Source organism: Drosophila hydei, unplaced genomic scaffold (genome assembly GCF_003285905.1).
Source record: "Drosophila hydei strain 15085-1641.00,03,60 unplaced genomic scaffold, DhydRS2 tig00000001-arrow-pilon, whole genome shotgun sequence".
NCBI classification, from domain to species: domain Eukaryota; kingdom Metazoa; phylum Arthropoda; class Insecta; order Diptera; family Drosophilidae; genus Drosophila; species Drosophila hydei.
Window position 1 is genome coordinate 9,803,072 of NW_022045643.1, and position 20,826 is coordinate 9,823,897.

At 40.9% G+C, this 20,826-nt stretch overlaps 4 protein-coding genes across 4 annotated transcripts; 3 read left to right on the forward strand and 1 right to left on the reverse strand.

Annotated features, from left to right (window-relative positions):
- Positions 1-108: 108 nt before the first annotated feature.
- LOC111597322 lies at positions 109-1,244 on the forward strand. The gene is made up of 3 exons (XM_023311954.2): positions 109-256; positions 320-460; positions 537-1,244. The coding sequence occupies exons 1-3, from the start codon at positions 169-171 to the stop codon at positions 1,100-1,102; spliced, it is 795 nt and encodes a 264-aa protein (XP_023167722.2). The 5' UTR covers positions 109-168; the 3' UTR covers positions 1,103-1,244.
- On the forward strand, positions 1,211-1,693 carry LOC115483718 (tetra-peptide repeat homeobox protein 1-like; the record flags this gene model as incomplete). The annotated part of the gene is made up of 1 exon (XM_030225817.1): positions 1,211-1,693. A coding segment is annotated over one exon (483 nt), but the record flags the coding sequence as incomplete, so codon positions are not given.
- Positions 1,694-3,687: 1,994 nt separating this feature from the next.
- On the forward strand, positions 3,688-5,165 carry LOC111597345. The gene is made up of 2 exons (XM_030225818.1): positions 3,688-3,820; positions 3,967-5,165. The coding sequence occupies exons 1-2, from the start codon at positions 3,688-3,690 to the stop codon at positions 5,163-5,165; spliced, it is 1,332 nt and encodes a 443-aa protein (XP_030081678.1).
- A 6,695-nt stretch (positions 5,166-11,860) lies between these two features.
- Positions 11,861-13,965, reverse strand: LOC111597346 (aspartate aminotransferase, cytoplasmic-like). The gene is made up of 4 exons (XM_030223839.1): positions 13,481-13,965; positions 12,651-13,125; positions 12,420-12,588; positions 11,861-12,351 (listed from the first exon to the last, which is right to left on the reverse strand). The coding sequence occupies exons 1-4, from the start codon at positions 13,853-13,855 to the stop codon at positions 11,955-11,957; spliced, it is 1,416 nt and encodes a 471-aa protein (XP_030079699.1). The 5' UTR covers positions 13,856-13,965; the 3' UTR covers positions 11,861-11,954.
- Between the last annotated feature and the right edge of the window lie 6,861 nt (positions 13,966-20,826).

Sequence of the window (20,826 nt, forward strand, 5' to 3'; positions counted from 1 at the left end):
ATCAGAATTACCACACTTAATCTATAAATTTCAATTAAATTCAGTAAGCTCCACTTAAATCATTTGTACGTAAATTATTCAAGCATGTCTTGCAAATCATATAAAATAAAGTTCACATGGAGAACAGAAATCAGTTATCGGAACAAAAGTATTTGAAGCATTTGAACCATGTTTAAAAAGTGGCAGATCGGCTACATAGCCTGTTGTATATTGGCCATGATTGTGACCATAACAGCCCACGTCAATGCCTACAAAAGTAAGTGATGGCATTTTGTGTGCTCGGGCTGCAATTATTTGCTAACTTTTTTGACTTTGTCAGAGTTTGGACGCGATTGTCGCGATATTAGCTGTGTGCCCCCCGAAAGGTGCATATTATCCAGCGTAGCATGCGAAAAGGATCAACTAGATGGCGAACACTGTGGCCAATATCCAAAATGTGTCGAACATTCAAGTAGCTCAGGTGTGTAAAGCCCACTTAACCCACTCATTGTCAAGCGACACACACTCATGGCAAACCTCTTACTGATCCGTTCCAGATCAGCATTTGAATCGCATCACGATCGACACCACATCCACCACAGCTAACACTCGTAGCATCAGCGCACCCAATCCCGGTCCCAGCACCAGCACGCTCCATTTGAATCACCAACTGTACCCTGAGTCGATCCCCGACAGGGACAATGGCTTTGAGCTCCTTAATGGAGCGACTGGGCCTGTGCCAGGTGCCAGCCATGCCGATCAGCGACAGGCAAACGTTCTAGTCATTGTGCAAGATGGGGCACAGCAGCCCATGCCAAATCCGAATCCCAATCTCAATTACAATAGACAGCTCTGGCGACAACCATGCATTGTTAGTCCATATTATCCATATGCGTGCACCAATGGCGCCTCACCATACGTGCCTCCCTCGCCATATTTGCCCGCAACTAGATCTGTACCACCTTACTCAAGCACCCGTACCGCCGCCGGACCGCAGTTAGTGCCCCCGACACCACCTTGTTATGTCAATTGCTATCCCAGACTGGCAACTGGGTACCCACTTGCTAGATCCTCTAGACCTACTGCATCAACGAGCAACTATTTGTTTTACATAACCATTTAGGGGCTAAAGTAGTTCGTGTTTCTGCCGGATAGCATCATAGTTGATCGCTTCCGGTGCTATTTCCGAAACAATTACAAGAAACTATTCTCCTGACCAGTCTCTCTCTTTTTCTTTTGGCAATTAATCTTCCCAGATTCTCCAGACTTCATTGACTTGGAATTTGATTCATCTTACGCACTACATAATGTTACCGCAAGACAAGTATATTTGCCTGGACGCATGCCCATGCCAGGTCCAATGCCAGCCCCAATGCCAATGCCAATGCCAATGCCAATGCCAATGCCGATGGCAAGGCCTCTTCCAGGTCCAGTGTCAAATCCCGGTCGTGTGTACTACTCTCCGGTACAACGCAGACCAATGCAAATGCCCACGCCAATGCTAATACCAATTGTCATCCTACCAATTGGTATAGGCAGTTACCCTAACATGGGCTATAATTACAATCAATATTATGGGCCAGGTGGCATTTACCCCACTTATAATAACCAATACAGCACTCAAAGTCCCAACTATGACTACTACAACAACAACAACAACAATAATAATTACAATTATGTCAACAATAACAATGATTACAACTCATATGGATAATCAATTAAATAAAAACCATAAAAATGTACTGATCCTCGGAATAACAGTTTTTCTTTAATACTCTTACTAACTGCTTTCAGGGTTTCTAATAGAGAGACGTAAGCGACAAGCTGGACAGATAGGTAACGGAAATGGTGGACGTAATAATGGTATGGGTGGTAATGGAATGGGTGGGAATGGAAATCCCAATGGAATTGGTGCGAATGGTAGAGGTGGCAATGGCATGGGAAACGCCAATGGATACGGTATGGGTGGTAGAGGTGGCAACGGAATGGGTGGCAATGGAAATGCCAATGGATATGGTATGGGTGGCAATGGAAAGAACATGGGAAGAAATGGTAATGAAATGAATGGTAATGGAATGGGTGGCAATGGAAATGGTATGGGTGGTAGAGGTGGCAACGGAATGGGAGCCAATGGAAATGCCAATGGATATGGTATGGGTGGCAATGGAAAGAACATGGGAAGAAACGGTAATGAAGTGAATGGTAATGGAATGGGTGGCAATGGAAATGGTATGGGTGGCAGAGGTGGCAATGGAATGGGTGGCAATGGAAATGGTATGGGTGGCAGAGGTGGCAATGGAATGGGTGGTAGAGGTGGCAATGGAATGGGAACCAATGAGAATGGAATGGGTGGTAGAGGTGGCAATGGAATGGGAACCAATGGGAATGGAATGGGTGGTAGAGGTGGCAATGGATTGGGAACCAATGAGAATGGAATAGGTGGTATAGGTGGCAATGGAATGGGAACCAATGGGAATGGAATGGGTGGTAGAGGTGGCTACGGAATGGGAAGCAATGGCAATGGTATGGGTGGTAGAGGTGGCAATGGAATGGGAACGAATGGAAATAGCAATGGAAATGGAATGGGTGGTAATGGAATGGCCATGGGAAGAAACGGTAATGGAATGGGTGGTAATGGAATGGCCATGGGAAGAAACGGTAATGGTATGGGTGGTTATGGAATGGGAGGCAATGGAAATGGCATGGGCGATAGGGGTGGCAATGGAATGGGTGGAAATGGAGTAGGAGGCTATGGAATGGGAATGGGTATGGGGGGAAACGGTATGGGTATGGGTAGGGTAGGTAATGGTGGAATGGGTATGGGACCTGGTGGAATGGGTCAACGGGGATATATAGTGTGTGGAAGTGGAACGAATGGTAATGGAATGGGTACAAATGCAATGAATGAAACGAATGAAGTCACGAGTACATCCAGTCGCAAGAAAAGGAATGTAAAAGGATTTAACAAACGTAGAGAAGCAAGCCAACAGAGCCAGCAGGGTGGTGACAATGGAATGGGTGGGAACGGTATGCGTGGAATGGGCTATGCTAGATTGTGTGGACCTGGAATGGTCGTGCACGGTGGCATGGGAATGGGTCAAATTAGAATGGGTGGTAAAGGAATGAGACAAATGGACGGACTCGGAGGAATGGGCCCAATGGATGGACAATGGAACAACAACAACGCTGGTGCCTACATGACTCAAGTGTCGTTCAATCAAAGCTCAGATGGTGCCTCCGTGGATGCCAGTGTCACTGTAAGCAGTGTAAGCACGGCTACCTCACTCCGACCAAAGCGACGCAGAAATGAAACAGTATGGTGAACAGATCGCATTTTTCATTTTCAAATGTGTTTTTCAAAAATTATGCTTTATTTCATATCCAATTTGTAAACTAAATATACAACGTTTTAACTGCATAGAACAAATTTTACTTATTTTGAATTGTTTATGTATTGTATTTATACAATATAATTATTTCATGTATAAAACAAAAACCGAAGGCTATAGAAACTTTCAGTTACTACAATAATAATCAATATTACAATACAGACAAATGCTTTCTTTTCAAAACAGTTATAATATCTTACGCTCCCCTCAAAATTCGAGGGAGTAAAAAAAAATTGTCAAGAAACAAGAAAGCATATAAAAACACCTGTAAACAGACATCGCACAAGTCAGTTCGAGGCCAGAACGCCAGACCAGAGTCATGCACACAGTTTTGATCGCTTTGTTGTTATTCGCGTCAACGAACGAGATTCAAGCGCGGGAGGCAATGAAGCCAGCAGAAGAAGTGGGTCAAATAATCAGAGATCTTGAGGGAATACATGTGGGTCAGCAAGGTAAGTGCAGATGTAAATCCGAATATAAGATGCATTCTGCATGCCCTCTTTTTCCAACCTGTTATACAGACTCCCATGTTCGTTAGCTTTGAGTTTTGTCTTGTCTTTGTATTTGTCTTATTTTAATTTGTCTTATCTTATCGCAGACGCGCCTTGCACGCTGGACATTCAGAACGATTTGCCACTCTCCAATCTGCAGCCGCTTTACCTGCATCCAAATACGGACAGCTACTGGCTGCCCACTGCCAAGGGAGAGCTGCAGATACCACGTGGCGCCAACATCGAACTCTATTGCACTCACTCATTTTCCATTGGTAACAGCGATGGGAGCTATTCACATAATCCATCCATACATGTTCGCTGTCTACACGACAAAACCTTTGATTGGGAAGGTGGCAAATGGGAGTTGGGCGATTTTACTTGCGCCAAGCCACTGACGTATACTGTGGAGCGCATGAACCAGTCCTGCGGGGATGGAGATGTGGCGTCGCATGGGCGCGTATATCGTGTGGGCTACAATATCAGCGCGGGTCGATTTGTGCGGACCATTGAGCTGTGCCACGATGCGGATCAGCTGCGAACGCACTACGCTTCCTACCAATTGGTCCCGGCCAATGCGCTCTTTCAGAGACAAGTTAAACGCGTTAAGTTCAGCTCCGCTGGCCACTTCTCTGGCTACGATATGAACGATCTCTATTCACAGAAAAACCAACTGAAACAGGTGGCGAAACTAGTTAAACAACCCATTGCCTCTGCGCACGTGTCCAGTTTCCTGAAAGAGGGACAGTACCTCACACGCGGACACCTGGCTTCGAAGGCAGATTTCATTTATGCCAGCCAGCAGCGCTCCAGCTTCAACTACCTGAATGTGGCGCCGCAATGGCAAAGATTCAATAATGGCCATTGGCAAATTGTAGAGGACAAAATGCGTCAGCTTGTGGCTCGCCTAGATCTCTCAGTGACTGTCTATACGGGCACCTATGGTGTCATGCCAGTTCCACAGCAGAGCGAAGCTGCTGGCTTCCATTTGGCCACTCATGCTGAGGGCGAAGGCGTGCTACCCGTTCCGCGTCTCTACTATCGCGTGCTCATAGATAATCAAAATCGAAGACGTGGCCTGGCCCTCGTAGGTGTCAACAATCCCCATGCTACGCTGAGCGAGATCGAGGACTCATACATTATATGTCCGCCTGTGGACGTGCACCATGTGCGCGTACTTCTTCGCTGGCTGCAGGTGGAAGATCTTAAAAAAGGTTATCTGTATGCGTGCCGTGTTGCAGATTTGGCTAAGGCCGTAGGGCATTTGCCGCTTCAGTTGGAAGATGTAAACGAGCTGATTGAGTAATAAAATCTTGAATTTAAATCATGGTCATGCCACAATCAAAAGCTTGAATGTGTAAGGCTTCAGAATTTTAAATAATAATACCGACACACTAGGTAATCGCTACGATATTTTTTTCTTTCGTAAGCTCAAGAATATATTGAAGCATTATATTATATTTATTCCAAGATGAAGTAAAGTAAATATCAAATTGATATACTTTCTTTGTTTTCTGTTAATTTTCCTTAACAAATAATTTGGCAAAGAAAAAATAATAATAATGGAATATCAGTGAGCTCTTAAGTCAACAGAGAAACCGTAAGCACATATTGTTTACTGTCAGCTAACATGAAAAATATAATTTTCGTCACCCAGCCGCGACTTTACCTTACCGGATGGACGGAGCAGCGAGGAATTGTAAGCGTGCGGAAGGCAGCTGGAAGTACGTTTCGGCATTTTCAAATCAGTAAATGCAAATATAAATGTATTGAAAGCTCAAATGGGACCGAATTCAAAGCGAAGCTAAAGCAAGCAGAATTTATGGTAATGCGTAAGAAAGAAGCGCAGCAAAAAAAATGAATTCAAGGACGTAAAATACCGGAAAACGGCAACAAAGGCAACGGAAAATTTAAGAAATTGTGCCAAACCACTACACTGGTATATGTCTGTGTATATGTGTGTGTGTTAGTGTGTATGTCTGAGCAGCAGAAGAAAAGGATTAAATCAATGTTGCGGAACAAATTGTGTTATGTGGGGTGCCTTCAAGGGAGGTAATACAAACCTATTTCATTTCTTCAAGCCAACAAGGCATGGCCATAATGGGTACCCGAATGTGAACCAACTTTTAGACCACAACCGACGACCCAATTTGATGGTGTCAAAGTCACACGAGCGTTAATAATGTGGGATACATGTTAGGCGACCAGTGCGAAGTCAAGAGAGAATAATGTTATTAACTATATATACACATACATGTACACATACTCAATTAACTGCATATGAAACATCATTTAGGACAACGTAAACTCACCTTTGTCATGATGTTTGTTGGCAAAAAGCAACAGGAATATCTATTTTATGAAAGCCACAACCAATACATTTTTACGTCATTTATTATACGGGTATAGAATTTTCTAATGATTGCAAATACCGCAAATATGGCAGCAAACGGTTTTAAAATTTAATCGATCCAAGTTTGCGGCTGCAGTTTTTGTTTATTCAACAAGAGAATTTCTTTCGCTGCAAAACAAAGTTAAGTATGTGAAACAATTGCAAACATTGAGGACATTGTTTGTTTGCAAGAGGATTTTGTTTCAGGGTCGTCGACATGACTTCAAATGGCTGCCCTAGTGACTTTCGTTACTTTTTTTTGGCAATAACATTGCGCTTAAAATTTTTTGTGGGCTAAGAAATGTGGGTTCTGTTTCAGTACACACTTATAAACTTGATGAAAGTTTATCTGCGCGGAAGCGCGGCAACAGAGGAGGGCAGAAGCAAGGGACCCCAATGAAAACAGAGTACAAAATACAAGGAAAAAAAATAATTGAACGCACTTTACGCAGATGTTGTCGAGGGTTTTTTGTTGTTTTCATTCCTTTTTTCGTTTTTATTTGTTACTGTGTGGAAAAGAAGGATATGTTATGTCCTGCGGTGGCCTGCGGAAATTATTATTTATATTTTCGTATTCGGTTCGTTGCATTGTTAGCGGCTTTTCATCCCGCTGTACTTTTTAATATTACCACTTTTTGGTTACGCATTTTTTATTTTGATTAAAATGCATATTAAATCTTGGCAAATAAAATTAAAAAAAAAAAACAAACAAAATAAAATAAAATCAGCACAAAAATAATATAAATAATTTCCTGTGACCGGCTGTGCTCTGTACGCTGTACGCCTTGTTTCCTTCCGCCTTCAGCCGTGCAACTACAAACCCTCGAGCCACACTGCCACTCTGCACGGATCCAATGGCCCATACGTTCGAGCCAAATCGAGTCGAGTCGAGCCGAGTCGGCCGCATTGCATGCAAAAGGCAGTCAAGTTGAAATATTTTGTTAACAGTGCGTAGGTTTCCCAAAAGACAAAAAATACATAATATAACCAACGTACATAAATACATACAAGTATGTTATATACTACTAGGTATATAGCATATGCATATAAAGCTTCGCCTTCTGCGTTATTTACATGTGTAACAACAATGGGCGCTCCCAGAGGCAGGCGCCGGGGCAAAGGCATTGGAAATGGGATCGGGGACACCGACAAGACAGGCAGGAAGCACGCATGTAAGAGGCATGATTTATATTGGAAAATTGAGGTATCCATTTGCTTACCCAGTGCAAATGGGTAAAAAGGGGTATAATGGAATTGTGCACATGTATTAAATAGACAAAAGGAAGTATTACCAACTCCATTGGGTATAAAAATATATTTTTTATTAGGACATCCAGCAGTCTCTCCTCAACAACCGCAGAGACTGGGGAAAATCAATAATTATTATTATTATTATCGATTTTCAATTGTGTTATCAAAGCATAACAAAGTGCCAAAAAGCCAAATCTATAGTCAATAATTAATTAACTGAAATGAACGTAACAAAATTATCGCCTGAGCAGCCCATGAGTGAAGGTTTTCAACGTTTTGATCATTCATTTAACATGGCTCTTGTTCAAATCGTAATTGATGCTGCATGTCAGGCCTAGAGTGGATTGAATGATCAAAGCTCTTGCACTTAACAACAGTTTTGTTAATTCCACATAACTTGAATTTAATTTAATTCAAGATATGCTGAAGCAGAACAGAGCTGAGCAGAAGAGATAACAAGAAGGATAAAAGATGAATAAAGTACGTGCACACAATGAATAATGAACACACACAGACACACAAACGCCCAGCAATGACTACAATATGAAAATGGCCAAGAAATTGCCGTTTCATTTTACTTGTTTGTAGGGAAAATCGAGAAGGAAAATGCATTGCAATGGAAATTGCATTGCTGAACTGTGGACTCCAAGCTACGTACAAACAAGACATGACGACAGTGACATCTAATATCCTTATTGTTAGCTAGAGTGAATTTATGGCTAACACAGTTCTTGGCTCGGTTTAACTAGGAAAGTGCCGCGTTGGCCTGAGCTGCCTTCAGTTACAGACCAGACCCACTCCTGACATTGCTAATGAGCCCTTGGTCGTTGTGAAATTTAACACTTACCTCGCTGTCGCCTCTGTCAACGAGTTCGAAGTGCGCAATCACCTCAATAGGTGTTTGGCTAATGGACTAACGACAGCTTACGTGACCTGTCAGAATTGGAATACTTCAACGTAACTGCGCTTGAATTAAAACTGTAAAAGTTTTCTCTTTTATGCGACCATTACGGACAATTAATATAATTAATATAATAGCTAAAGTGGGAATTAGTTTTTAGGTTCTCGTAACCTGTAAAAATGATAATGAAATGAAAGCCTAGATATCAATCTGAAGAGATCCGTCATCAAAAACCAATGTTGATAGTGCGCAACTCTAATATTTGAACTACAACAAGTACATATATATATATATCTATACATATATTAAATTTACATTAGATTTACGGTTGACATTTCTAAAACGTAGTTTTAGAGATGTGCCGGTTGTGGCCCGGGTTGTCTGACTCCCAGCTAAAATATCACAAATACCAAGCCTTCGACCGATTCGGCTGTCGTTGACGGCGCCCTTTCTTTCTCTCACTCAAGTTATGAAATATTTTATATATAAATATTCACACATATTAAAATTCATACCTACAGTGGCCCTTTGTGCTGGGTGCCGAGTAATGGCTTTATGCGACAGAAAGCAATTTATTCACCCATCCTGTTCCCTTTTTGAAATTACACCCAGGTGAAGTGAAGTGCCCTTAAAAATGGGCAAGACCGTGTAAAGTGGAACGAATTTAAAGTGATTTTTGCCATTGCCAGCTTAAAGCTGAAAATAAGGCGGGCTTGCCTTGAGTTTGCAGCAAAAGTCAGTCATCGAAATGAAAACTTAATAGCTTAAGCAGTAAAAACTTAATTCATATCATCAGAAATTAGAAGAATCATTTATATGAATACTCATCGCTTATGAAATATCAACATACTAACCAGATTTTAAATAATAGGTCATTTCAACCTCATCCTATGTGTATGTATATTGATTTTACTGGTAAGCATATAGATGCAATATGTCTCTTGTACCTAAATAAGCATCTGTCAAGATTTGTTTTTTTAAAGGCTATTAAATAGATTTATTACTCATTCATAGAGCGCAATAAAAGCAAACAAAATTTTAGTACAACTGAAAGTTGACATCTTAAATTAAATTGACACTAAAACTAGACGCGAATAAAAGCAGCGTCAATAGACAAATTAGGTGTCAAGGAAAATAAGACGTAAATTTATATACATATAGAAAATAAAGCGCGAAAATAAAATGAGAGCGTAAAAAATAGAGCGTAATCAAGCGAGGCGTGAAAAGTCAAAAGAATCATAAAGCGCGAGTAACTCAATGAACAGGAGCCCGGGCTAGAATTTGACGAAAAGGCCGCACTAAAGGATGAAACGTGTCTCAAAACAATAATAGCATATTCTAAATGGGTAAACATATTTTTAAGGCTCTCTTAGTGCGCTTGCTGAATAGGTATTCATGTAGTCTTTTTATTAGGACCGTGAATGCGATGCTCATTTTGTAGTCGACTTAATAGACATTTTAGGTGCAGCATTTTCCAGTCCACCTTAGTTGCTGGTACGTTTTGTGTATGGCAATCTGTGCAGTGCTTTCAGACATGTTTGCAAGCGTGTTGCCCTGGACCACCTCAGCTGCAGAAATCCGCAACATTTGCCACAATTGGCATGTCGCTGCGGTCGGATCGTTGCGGATTCGGGCTGCGGGCGCTGAGCAATGCATGTGAGACCACAAAAATGCGGTAAAACGATTACCAAAACTGTGTGCAGAAATATAAAAGACAGCAGACGCCAGACACGGAACGTGTGGCAAAAGGTGAATGGAGCAGCATAAAAATTGAGAGAAATAACCCAGCGGCAGCCATGAAAATTCACGTTTTTCTGATATCTTCCATTTTGTCCATAATACATTTCACTTCAATTTAATTTATCTTATTTGTGATTATTGCACATATGCTGTCTAAATATTATTCAAGTATCACAAGCTGAAGGTGTAAAAATTACTAAGCATATCATGAAATTTATTTTGTAACTGATAAGTTATATATAACGAACCAACAATTATTATAATGTAAACTGAAATCCCATTGCAACTTATTTTAATTGCAGGAATTCGTTGAATATTTGTTCTTGGAGGAAAGTTCACTCAATCAGACACGTTAGCAGAAAGTGGCATTTCTATTGTCAAACCATAGAAATTAAATTCATTTTACACTTCATGAATTGAACGCAGAAGTTAAGAGGGCATAGCATGGGTACACGCCCATGTTCTCTGTCCTTAACTGGGTCAGTTGTCGCTTGAGACACTTCAAGTGTAAATTTGATGTCTTCAAGGCGTCTTAACATGTTCAATCAATGATAAAACCACACGCTCACTTGAAAAAAATCCAAAAATGCGCTTGTGTCAAACATACAACATATATATCTATATATATATATATATATATATATATATATATATATATATATATATATATATATAAGAATTGACCCATACCAATTTTATTGGTTTTGATACTGTCAAAGCGATTGAATTGAATTGAAAAGCGTTGAAAAGGAATTGGGGGAAATGTTTTGGCGCCAATCGCTGTGGAGTTGTAAAGGGCAGTTGAGTTCGTCAATGGCGTTCATTAGAGCGCTTTAAGGCACTGGGTTAACTCTGGCAATGACTGGCGCTCGCAGTGCTGACAAATTGCATGCCAGCAACTACATTTTAGGACCATCGAATCCCCTAGAGATCTCAAGGGACGTTTGCCAGAAAATAATAGCAAATGCGCGAGTCGGTATAAAAAATGTATTTCGTTCTATTTTCGACTGCCTGGAACTTGTTCAGTTAGAGATTTATGGCCCATGCGGTTAAATACGCCATCGGGCTAAGCGGGCACCTAAAATGGGTTCGATTTGGGTAAATAAATTTGGGGCGCAACAGTTGTATGTCAAGCCCTTAACTACTTATGTACATATGATATGGGTAGCATTTTAAACGTGGCCCACCTACTGCTCCACGCTCCGCCGTGAACTAAATCTGTTGCGCACATACGTTTCGAAATGAATCCTTTATAATTTGAAGCTAAATATGAATATGCAAGACGTATATCTATATAAACTTTATAAAAGCCTAAACTATTTTAGTTCAGTTACGCTGAGCAACTTAACGAGTTCTAATAGTTTCGGATTTAAAAAGAAAACTTTTCAGGGCAAGTGTCTCTGTACATGTTAATGTTTCTACACGTATACGAGCTCATGAATGTAGGACTCTTGCATAAGTTCATATCACAGGATACGCGTGTCGCATACACACAAATGCAAGTACACTTAATGTCAAAACCTTTAAACTCTAGTTTAACGAGCTGTTGCCAAAAGCCCTGTCCCCACCTTGCACATACCCATAACATAATGTCTCTTGCAGTAGAAACTGACTCTAATGTGACGTATATAAGTGCTGTGCGACGACATGTGCGACATATGATGAGAATTACAAAGTGCATTTCTCATCATACTGCCAAGGAGAACGAAACTTTCCCTTTTTGAATTGAAAATCGTAAAAATTTATTGTGTCACACTTCTCTGCGTTTGCCCTTAGAATGTTAGCTGGAGGATAATTCTTTGCGTTTTAGCCTAATTGGAATGCAATAATATATTATCTCTATATTCCATTATCTTATTAATGTTAGCAGGACTGCAGCGCTGTAAGCCTATTCTAGGAGCTGACAGCACATGAGCCTTATCAGTGTTAGATTCCGTTTTCAGCATTACATCATGTATGGCACTGGCTACCAAGTCGACGTTTGTTGTGCACAACGCACCAAGATTAATGAGTCCATTATCGGGCACATAGACATGTTTGCTACGCAGCTTTCTCAGCTGATTTGGCTTTAGATTCGTATATATACACGGGCCAGCTTGATTTTTGATATGACTCCACTTGCCAGGCGTTCTAAGAACCGTTAGTTTATTGCTTAAAGCTAGTCTCATTTGTTGCAATCGATGATGTACATCTTGGAGAGACAAAATCCTGTTGAAGAACGAAGTTTGGACTTGGGTTAAAAAATATTTTAAAAATTTCCCCATATACCGTCTTACCAATCACGACGCAATGATGCATTATTGAGAATCTTAGCCACAATACGACTCGCAAATGCCGAGAAAGACTTTTCTTTATTTTGAAGCATCATGGCCTCAAACTGTCCCCGCACCACATCCAGCTGAATGGAATTGTTAAGAACGACCATCAAGTGACCCAAAGTCTCATCTGCATACAAATGATGCCAGTTAGTGAGATGCATTGGAGCTGTGAACACCTTTCACACTTACTGTAGAGACCAAAATTCTTGACAAACGACTGAGCACACAGCAAATCAAAGCCACTGTCGACAAAGTAACGCACTGCCCATGAATCCTGCACAGTATCACCAGTGACGAGTCCATGAGACTCTAAGTGGAAGAGCGGCAACAGTTTCTTGCACCTAATAATGTGGGCAATCAGCTTCCACTCATCGACACTCGGATCCAAGCCAGTGGGATTATGTGCACACGCATCCAGTACTACAACGGCACCCTCCGGTGCAGTCATTAGGTCTGCGACTAGCCCATAGATATTCAGCTCACCCCTGTCCTCGCTGTAATACTGATAGCTGTGGCATGTAAAGCCACTACTCTTGAATATGTGCTCCCACAGTCCAGAACTGGGACGCGCTAACATGCAAACGTTGCAGTTCATCTTTTGCCGTAGAAACTGTGCGGCCAGGCACAATGCATCAACGCTAGAACGTGTCTGGATGCCAAGCACCTGTGTTGAAAAGTAAGATAATGAGTTGGATTAACTGAAATGCTCCATTTGGTAATTTCAAACAGGTCCCCGCAAGCTAAAAACTTCTGTGTATCTGTAAGCTGATATGAGCAAAGCCGTTGGCTTCTCTCTGTTTGCCTGCTTACATTTCTATCTGTTTATCACAGTCAGTTTTTGCTTTTAACCCTCTCTTGTGTTCTTACACTCTTTTTCAGAGCACTTCCTTCTATTTGCATTCACTCACTTTCGGTTAATACCGACGATACATATTAGAAGGAACGACAACTTTTTGCATTTCATAAATAAAAACTTTAAAATTTGCAAAGTGAGCCATTTATTAGAGAAATTTACTTACACGATTTCGCAGCATAGCTGGGGCTGCTTTATTCAAAACCAGCTCATTGGCAGCTCGAATAAAATCTGGATTGCCCAGAGGTGGGTACGGCTCATGGGTGTATGAGTCGTCGCAGGCTACACCAATTTCTGCCTTACGCACCGCATTATGAACAAAAAGTTTGCCGTCACTGTTATGATAGACCTCTCCGGCAAGATTGACCTTTTTTGGATCGGAGTCAAGATCAAAAGCCATTTCTAGATTGCTAATCTCTGTGGGCTTCAGACGTTCGACCCGACTGAAAGGTAAAAACTTGTGCATTGATGAGTAACGAGCTGAGGACATGCAAACTCTTTGCGGCAGAAGGCTCTGCGTAAGGGCGCAGATGATGAACATTTTCAGCAAATTTTTTAACGCAACGGAGCCTAAATACAATAAATAAAATTTGTTTTGTTAATTTGATGCCAAAGATAAAGTCGTAGTCTACTGTTATATAAAATCAAACATGTTTATTCAGATGCTCGGCAATTATGGCTCTATTATAGCCAAGACTGAATCGCAATACCGTAGAAAGTTTCAATGCTAGTAATTTTATTTGAATTGTTTGAAAAATAAATAGTTTGTGTAGGGGCCCGGCCCACACACTTCACTTAATCAAATGGTAACAAGTGAAAATTTGCGCGCTCAAAAATTTGTTCATTGCACACACGCAAAGCGTAGCTGACAGACAGACAAGCAGGCAGGCAGGCAGGCAGGCAGACAGACAGACGATGGACAGAAAGGCAGTGAGTCAAGCTGTGCCACGCCCCTGCTGGTTCTTTACGGCAACAGAATGATGCCGAAAAAGTATTTGCAACAGAAAACTAGCAGCAAAGGCATTTTGGCCGCCCTCGCAATAGTTTCAAGTGCCCCGCGTGTGGATCCTTGGTAAGCCCGACGGCGTGACGACGTCCTTGTTTGGGCGCGTCTGTTAGTCTGCTCGTCCCTGAGTTTTCTTTCCGTTGCTTGCAAGTTGCCATTGCCTCTGTTGTCGTTGCCGTTGCCGTTGCCGTTGTCGTTGTCGTCTTTCCACTTTCATCAACATCATCAACATTTGTATGTAAATAATTTCGCTAAAAAGTATGCTATACAAAAAGTTGTTTCTTGCTTCTCGTTTGCCACTGTCATTGTGTGTGCGCACGTCTGCGTTTGCGTTCGCGTTTGCGTATAAAAGGCTTTCCATTTTTGCCCATCGTCATATTTTTCTGGCACACTAAAATTGCACACGCTCTTGAGTTTGAATCAGCGTATGCAAAACTCTACAACTCATATTGGACTATGAACCAAATTTACACCCTTCACACGCCGCTCAGCACAAGTATGAGCCATGATAAGTTGAGTTCAGCTTATTGCCATATCAGGCAACCTTGAACTTTGGCCAATTTGTAGGCTTAGGCATTAATTATGTACGAGATTCGGTTAGTTTCACATGTGTCAAATGCTGCGATAACAATTTGCCAACATTCACCTAATTTACGAGCCAACTCTGAGCTGTTCCGACTACTTTATTGCGACGCAAAACTTTTAGCTCAGCATGTTAGAGCATAAGTAATTCAAGTATATCGAAATAAGTTTCGGTTAAAAGCTGCCGCCTTCTGTTAATCAATAACTTCATTAAAGCCAATCATTACCAAGGCACAGGGCACTGGCGAAATGGATAGCATATATGAACCACAATGTGCATCAAAGGAAAATTTGTTGAATTTATTGAAGGTAAAATATATATAGCTTTTATACTTTTGAATAACTTCAAATAATTAACTTTGTTTCAGAAAGTTCTTCTCTGTAATAAAAAGATTTTTTATCCCAGGGCAGCAATAAAACTATTTTGATTGAACAATCAATCAAATACTATAAGCTGATTTAAGTTTTATGAATTCAATATTGTTTTGAAGAACTTTCAATGCAAAGCCATTCAATTGACACGCTCCGTCCACAACTGAGAGATAAGTAGAGCACTCTACAAAATGCAGGGCTAAGTAAAGCAAACGTAGAGGCCCAAGTGAAATGCGTTCACAAAACGACCGCAAAAGCACTAACTGAGATGTGCCCATTAAATGGGAATAAGTATGTAATTATGAATCAGACTGGTACAGCCGTCTGCCCTTTATTGGCGGTGCCAAGTTTCATGCACGACGCGGCGTATGAGCAATATACGAGGCAAAAGCGCAAGCGAAAGAATTGCCCTAATAAGGCAACCAGAAACGCTCGTTAAATATTTGAGCCACATTTACGACACTTATGATCCGCTTTAAGTTCTCTGCAGTCGGACCTTCAATAAGCGTATATACATAGTATATGTATGTGTACAGCTAACTTAATAACTAAACAAGCAATTTGCCTTGGCGCACAGTTTGCTCTCGCCAAATGTGAAAAGTTTTTTTGGCAAGCAAAATTTAAATATCATTAAACTTCAAGTTGCTGTGGGTTGTTTGCATAAACAACTTTAATAAACTCATATGCACTATATATAAAGTCAAATTATTAAACTAAATTATGTTGGGATTGGCCAAGTGCGGACTTGGCACAAAAAGTTTTATGTACTTTAGCTGCATAATTCAACTAATAACTGTTCAAGGCCCAAGTTCTAATGACCTTAGCTGTAGTACACAACTTATTACGATTTATATATTAATTAAAGGACTTCAACATTTCAAATTAAAATTCCAATAATTTCAAGGATTTTTCCTTGGTTTATGCTTTTATATTTAATTCGGTTTGCGTTTTCCACAAATTCATTCAAATGCCAACAGCAAAAGCTAATCCACAAATATTTTGTTGCGCAAATTGAGAATTGCGTCAAATTACATTACATTATTACCTGGCAGAAGCCAGCCAATTAGATGCGGACAAAAATGCTTTAAGGAATTTAAGCGGCTGTTGCCGCCACTAGTGAAACGCGGACTATGAGCAAGTGGAGAGGGCAAATGGAGAAGGGCAAAGGTCGGCAAGAAGAGGGTAGCTAAATTACTCAAGTCTGAATTGCCCTCCCGCTCTCGCAAATAACCAAAGCAACTGATCAATTATTTAGAAAGTATCGAACTGGGTCATGTTCAATGACTCGAGCTGCTTCTGAGCTTCACACTGGCCACTCACTGATTGACTTAACTTAGCCAAGGTCACATTGATTTTTCCCTACTCCGCGTTGCTAATTTTCCAAGTAATTTTTCTTTGAGCGTATCGTTGCGTTGCGTTGCGTTGCGCTTGCTGTAATTAAATTTGATCATGCCTAAATATAAGCTGCACAATTGTTTGGCATGCAAAAAAGTTTTGCCACTGACAATAGCCAAATGCTGAACGGACCTTTTCACTGCGCCGTCCAGCTGGATACGCACAAGGACCTCAACATGGACGTGGGCTGAATAAATGGAGCGCACTGCCTCAATGGCAAATTAAATAACGCGCCTAAAGTTTGTACAACTGATGCGATTTCACGCAACGTAGCCCACCGGTTAGACAACGTCCGTCCCAGAAATGAAAAAAATTAAACAAAAAAAAAAAGAAAAGAAAAAAATACAAAAATAAATTGGAATAACTTGGCCAAAGCATTCATTGCTGACGGCAGAGAGAAAAAACTGAGAATGAAAATTGAAAACGTAGCGCGAAATAAACGAAATATAAATAAAAAGAAAATTTTAGCAACGTGAACACCAAACGATGGCTGTGCTAAATGATTTCGTGGATGATGAAAACAAATGAACCGAAACTAAACCAAATTCTAAGAGAAAAATTAAATAAAAGCAATCACGAGTCACGATATCTATAAATTTATGTCGAAGAGCCGTAGATCTAATGACTTTAAAAAAATAAAGCGGAAAGCAAAGTTCAAGCAAAGTTCCCCTAATTAAAAGTTGAGTAAGATCTAAAACAAATTTTAAGTGAATTGCATTGATTTCATTTTCCCCAATTATTTCAGCAGAGATTTACACATTTGATCAATAAACAAACAAAATAATAAAGAAATTCAATACAGAAAACCTAAACCTAAATTTTCGTATAAATTTCTTAACATCATTTGGAGCGACGCCAACGAAAAAAATCTAACTTTATGCACAGCCCAAAAAAGAATTAGATGGAATTAGAAATAGAAATAGAAGCAGCGCAACAAAAAACCGAATAACAAACATGTTATGAGGGGCGAGGGCAGATGATAGGGCAGAGATGCGTTAAATTTAAACAAATAAACAGCAGCTGGCACAAATAAAAAGCATAGAATACACATAGGTATGCTAGTGTGTCTGCTGTGTGTGTATGTATGTATGTATGTATGTATGTATGTGTGTGTGTACAACCAAATTGCTGCAGGCTGAAAAACGTGTGCAAATACACAGACCATGAGACCTGGCCCGAAAAGTTTGCTATGCACTACACACACATGCACACATAGAGCTAGATAGATTTACATACATATGTATACGTAAGCAGAGGATAAAAGCGCCGAAATGTGTGCTTCTGGGTCAAAGACGTTGGCGGCAGGGCAAACAAACAGACAGACAAACAGTCGACTAAACAGGCTCGCAGAATGTGAGGAATAGACGGCGCGGCCTAGACAACAACTTGCATAATTTAAATGTAGATATGCGGTTGGATGGCGCCTAAAGATATCCCACACACGCCCCCACACCCATACACACACACACAAGTATAGACGCTTCAACGTCTCATAGGAAAAACCACTTGAACTGGCTGCTGCGAACGCCTATGCGGCCACATCCTTAGTTGCTGTTGTTGTTATTCTTCTTGTTGTTTCCGAGCAGGTTCGCTGCCAGCTGCGTGGGTGTTGATAATGAGCCATTCACTGTGCGTGTGCCCATGGCTGTGTGTGTGTGTGTGTGGTGCACATATGCTCTATATGCATGAATTTATAGTCTACTTTATGGCTTACTAATGAACTTTCAACTTTTCCTGAACACTGAGAGCATCTTTGATCCAACCATTTGTAAAACGGCATCTGTGGTAAATTAATAGGGCTTAGAATGTCGAGTGCTTGGCAGCTGATCCATTAAATTACAAGCGTAATGAAATCTATTTACTGAAATGCCTTTATCGAATATCGAACTGTCTGAATCACACAAAACACACTCAAGTATTTTCACGTTACACAATATTCAATGAAAATTAAAGGACCATCATTAAAGGATTTGTGATAGACAGACAAGCCAGGCGAGGGTCCAAATTGGTAGCGCCAATTGGAATACTAAATAAAACAAATATTGACCTTGGGAATTTCTAAAAAAGGGGAACTGAATAAAATGACTGTAGAGCAGAGAAGAGAATGAAAAGAAAATCAATTTACACGGGAGGAGGCCGGACTCTGCTTTATCAATTGATAGACATTTTTTGCGCCAGCTGCTTCCATAAATCGCTCAAAAGTGGCAAGAAAAGTTTAACAAATTGAAGTGCGGCACAACAGGAAGGCAAATGCTGCATTTGTCGTGCAAAAGCGGCTGGAAAAAAGGCAAAATGGAATTGCTAGGCGCACAAATGAAGTCGTAAAGCAAACGAACTGTAGGCCATACCCATATACCGTATACGTAGACCGAGACTGGGACTGGGGCCGTGCCTGGCTGTTACTCTCGCTGCAGCATGTTGGCCGCATTTCTTGTTGCTGTTGTTTTTTGTTGTCTCCTTGGTATTCTGCATGCATATGCACGCATATTTACGAGTATGAAGCGAAATGCGCGCTGCGTCCCGGGCAGACTAGGCTGGAATTTGCGGAGCGAACCGAGCTGGCAAATATGGATTTACTAGATGCGAACTACACCAGAGAATGCACTACATATCGAGCTGATGCCGCAAATATATGAGAATTCCAAGCAAAATACCTTTCAGTCCTTTCAGCCCATCTATATTCATCGCTCTGAATTTAAAGCGACTTCGACTACATGTTAATTCAATTTTTCATATAATAAATATAGATTTGCGTCTGCATGTAAAATTCTTATTCTCTGCGTGGAGTCCTTCTCAGTAAATCGTAATTTAGGGCTCGTCATTAGGTTCGTGCTTTTATGTCAATTCTTAGGCAATTTTCTATCATATTGTAATGCCTGACAGTCTGTCAATTTGTCAATATGCGACTAATATGCGCAATTATTTTCCAATAAATCAAATTAGAGTAGCACAAGAGGGGAAAATTACAAAGTCGTGCATTCAAAATAATTGCTCATAATTGACAGCAATCTTAAAAAATCATAGCAAAAAGTTGCCCAGTGCATAGCAAAAAAAGAGTCCAAAATACGCCATTATGATAAAGCTGTCGGCTCATTAAAACGCAATTTCTCTCCATTAGCCCGAGGTTAAAGGCAGCAGAGATAAGATTTGTAGGCGCAGCGGTCACTAGACAAGGAGACAGCAGAACGGCAGAAAAGCGGAAAGGCAGAGGACAATAGTGGGAAATGAGGGTAAAAGGCAAACAAACTGATGATAAACACTCACGAGTTTCCCTTTTCCTGCTGTTGCATGCTATAAAATCAATAGGGCAACCTTTTATTTATAGTCTGTACACGCCCCCAAAGCGACATACGGCCCGTTTTCGCCCAGCCCCAAAAGCAGAGCTCATGGCCCCGAAAAGCAAGAACATTCGCCATTTTTGTTTGAGTTTCCATTGGTGCGCTTTTCATTTGACTTGACTTGCAGTTCAAAGGCACAACGCTTCAGTCTGGCTGAGCCTAAGGTGGACTGGGACTGGGACTGGGGCTGATCCCGGCCCGTTGGAGGTCAGTAGCGGCAAAGTGTTTGCCTTGGCCTGTCAAGTGTCATGTATGTGTGTGTATGTGGGTCTGTATGTTTGACTGCGTATATCGTGCATGTCCGAATGCCTTTCAATAAAAAACTTTTTTCATTCCCTCTCTTTTTGTTTTCTTATTTTTTCAAAAGAAAAACCATTAAGTCGATAACTGTGCGATTAGCCAAGCTCCGATGTCGATACGCTGAACGCCTGGTGGTTAGGCTGCAAGGCACTCAGGCTGGCTATCAACCTGACCCACCAGCTCGTCGCAGCCCGCCTGTCAATATTCATTTATTAGTTGTCATTGTTGGCCTACAACTTTGCCTAGAACTCAATGACTCAAACAGTTCGCCAAGTTCTTGGATATTCTGTTGGGCAATACGCAAGTCCGGCAAGCAAATATAGGCTTAAACTCAGAAGTAAATAATCCTTAACGAGTGTATGCTTAAAAACAATACTGATTTATTGATTTTTTAAGCAGACTGCAAGTTTGCCATCATAATTCGCTCAGAATTTGATCTATTAATGTATTTAAGCACGTTACTTTTCCCTTGTCTTATATTTCGCATGTCTCAGCCACACCTCCAACATGATTCGAATG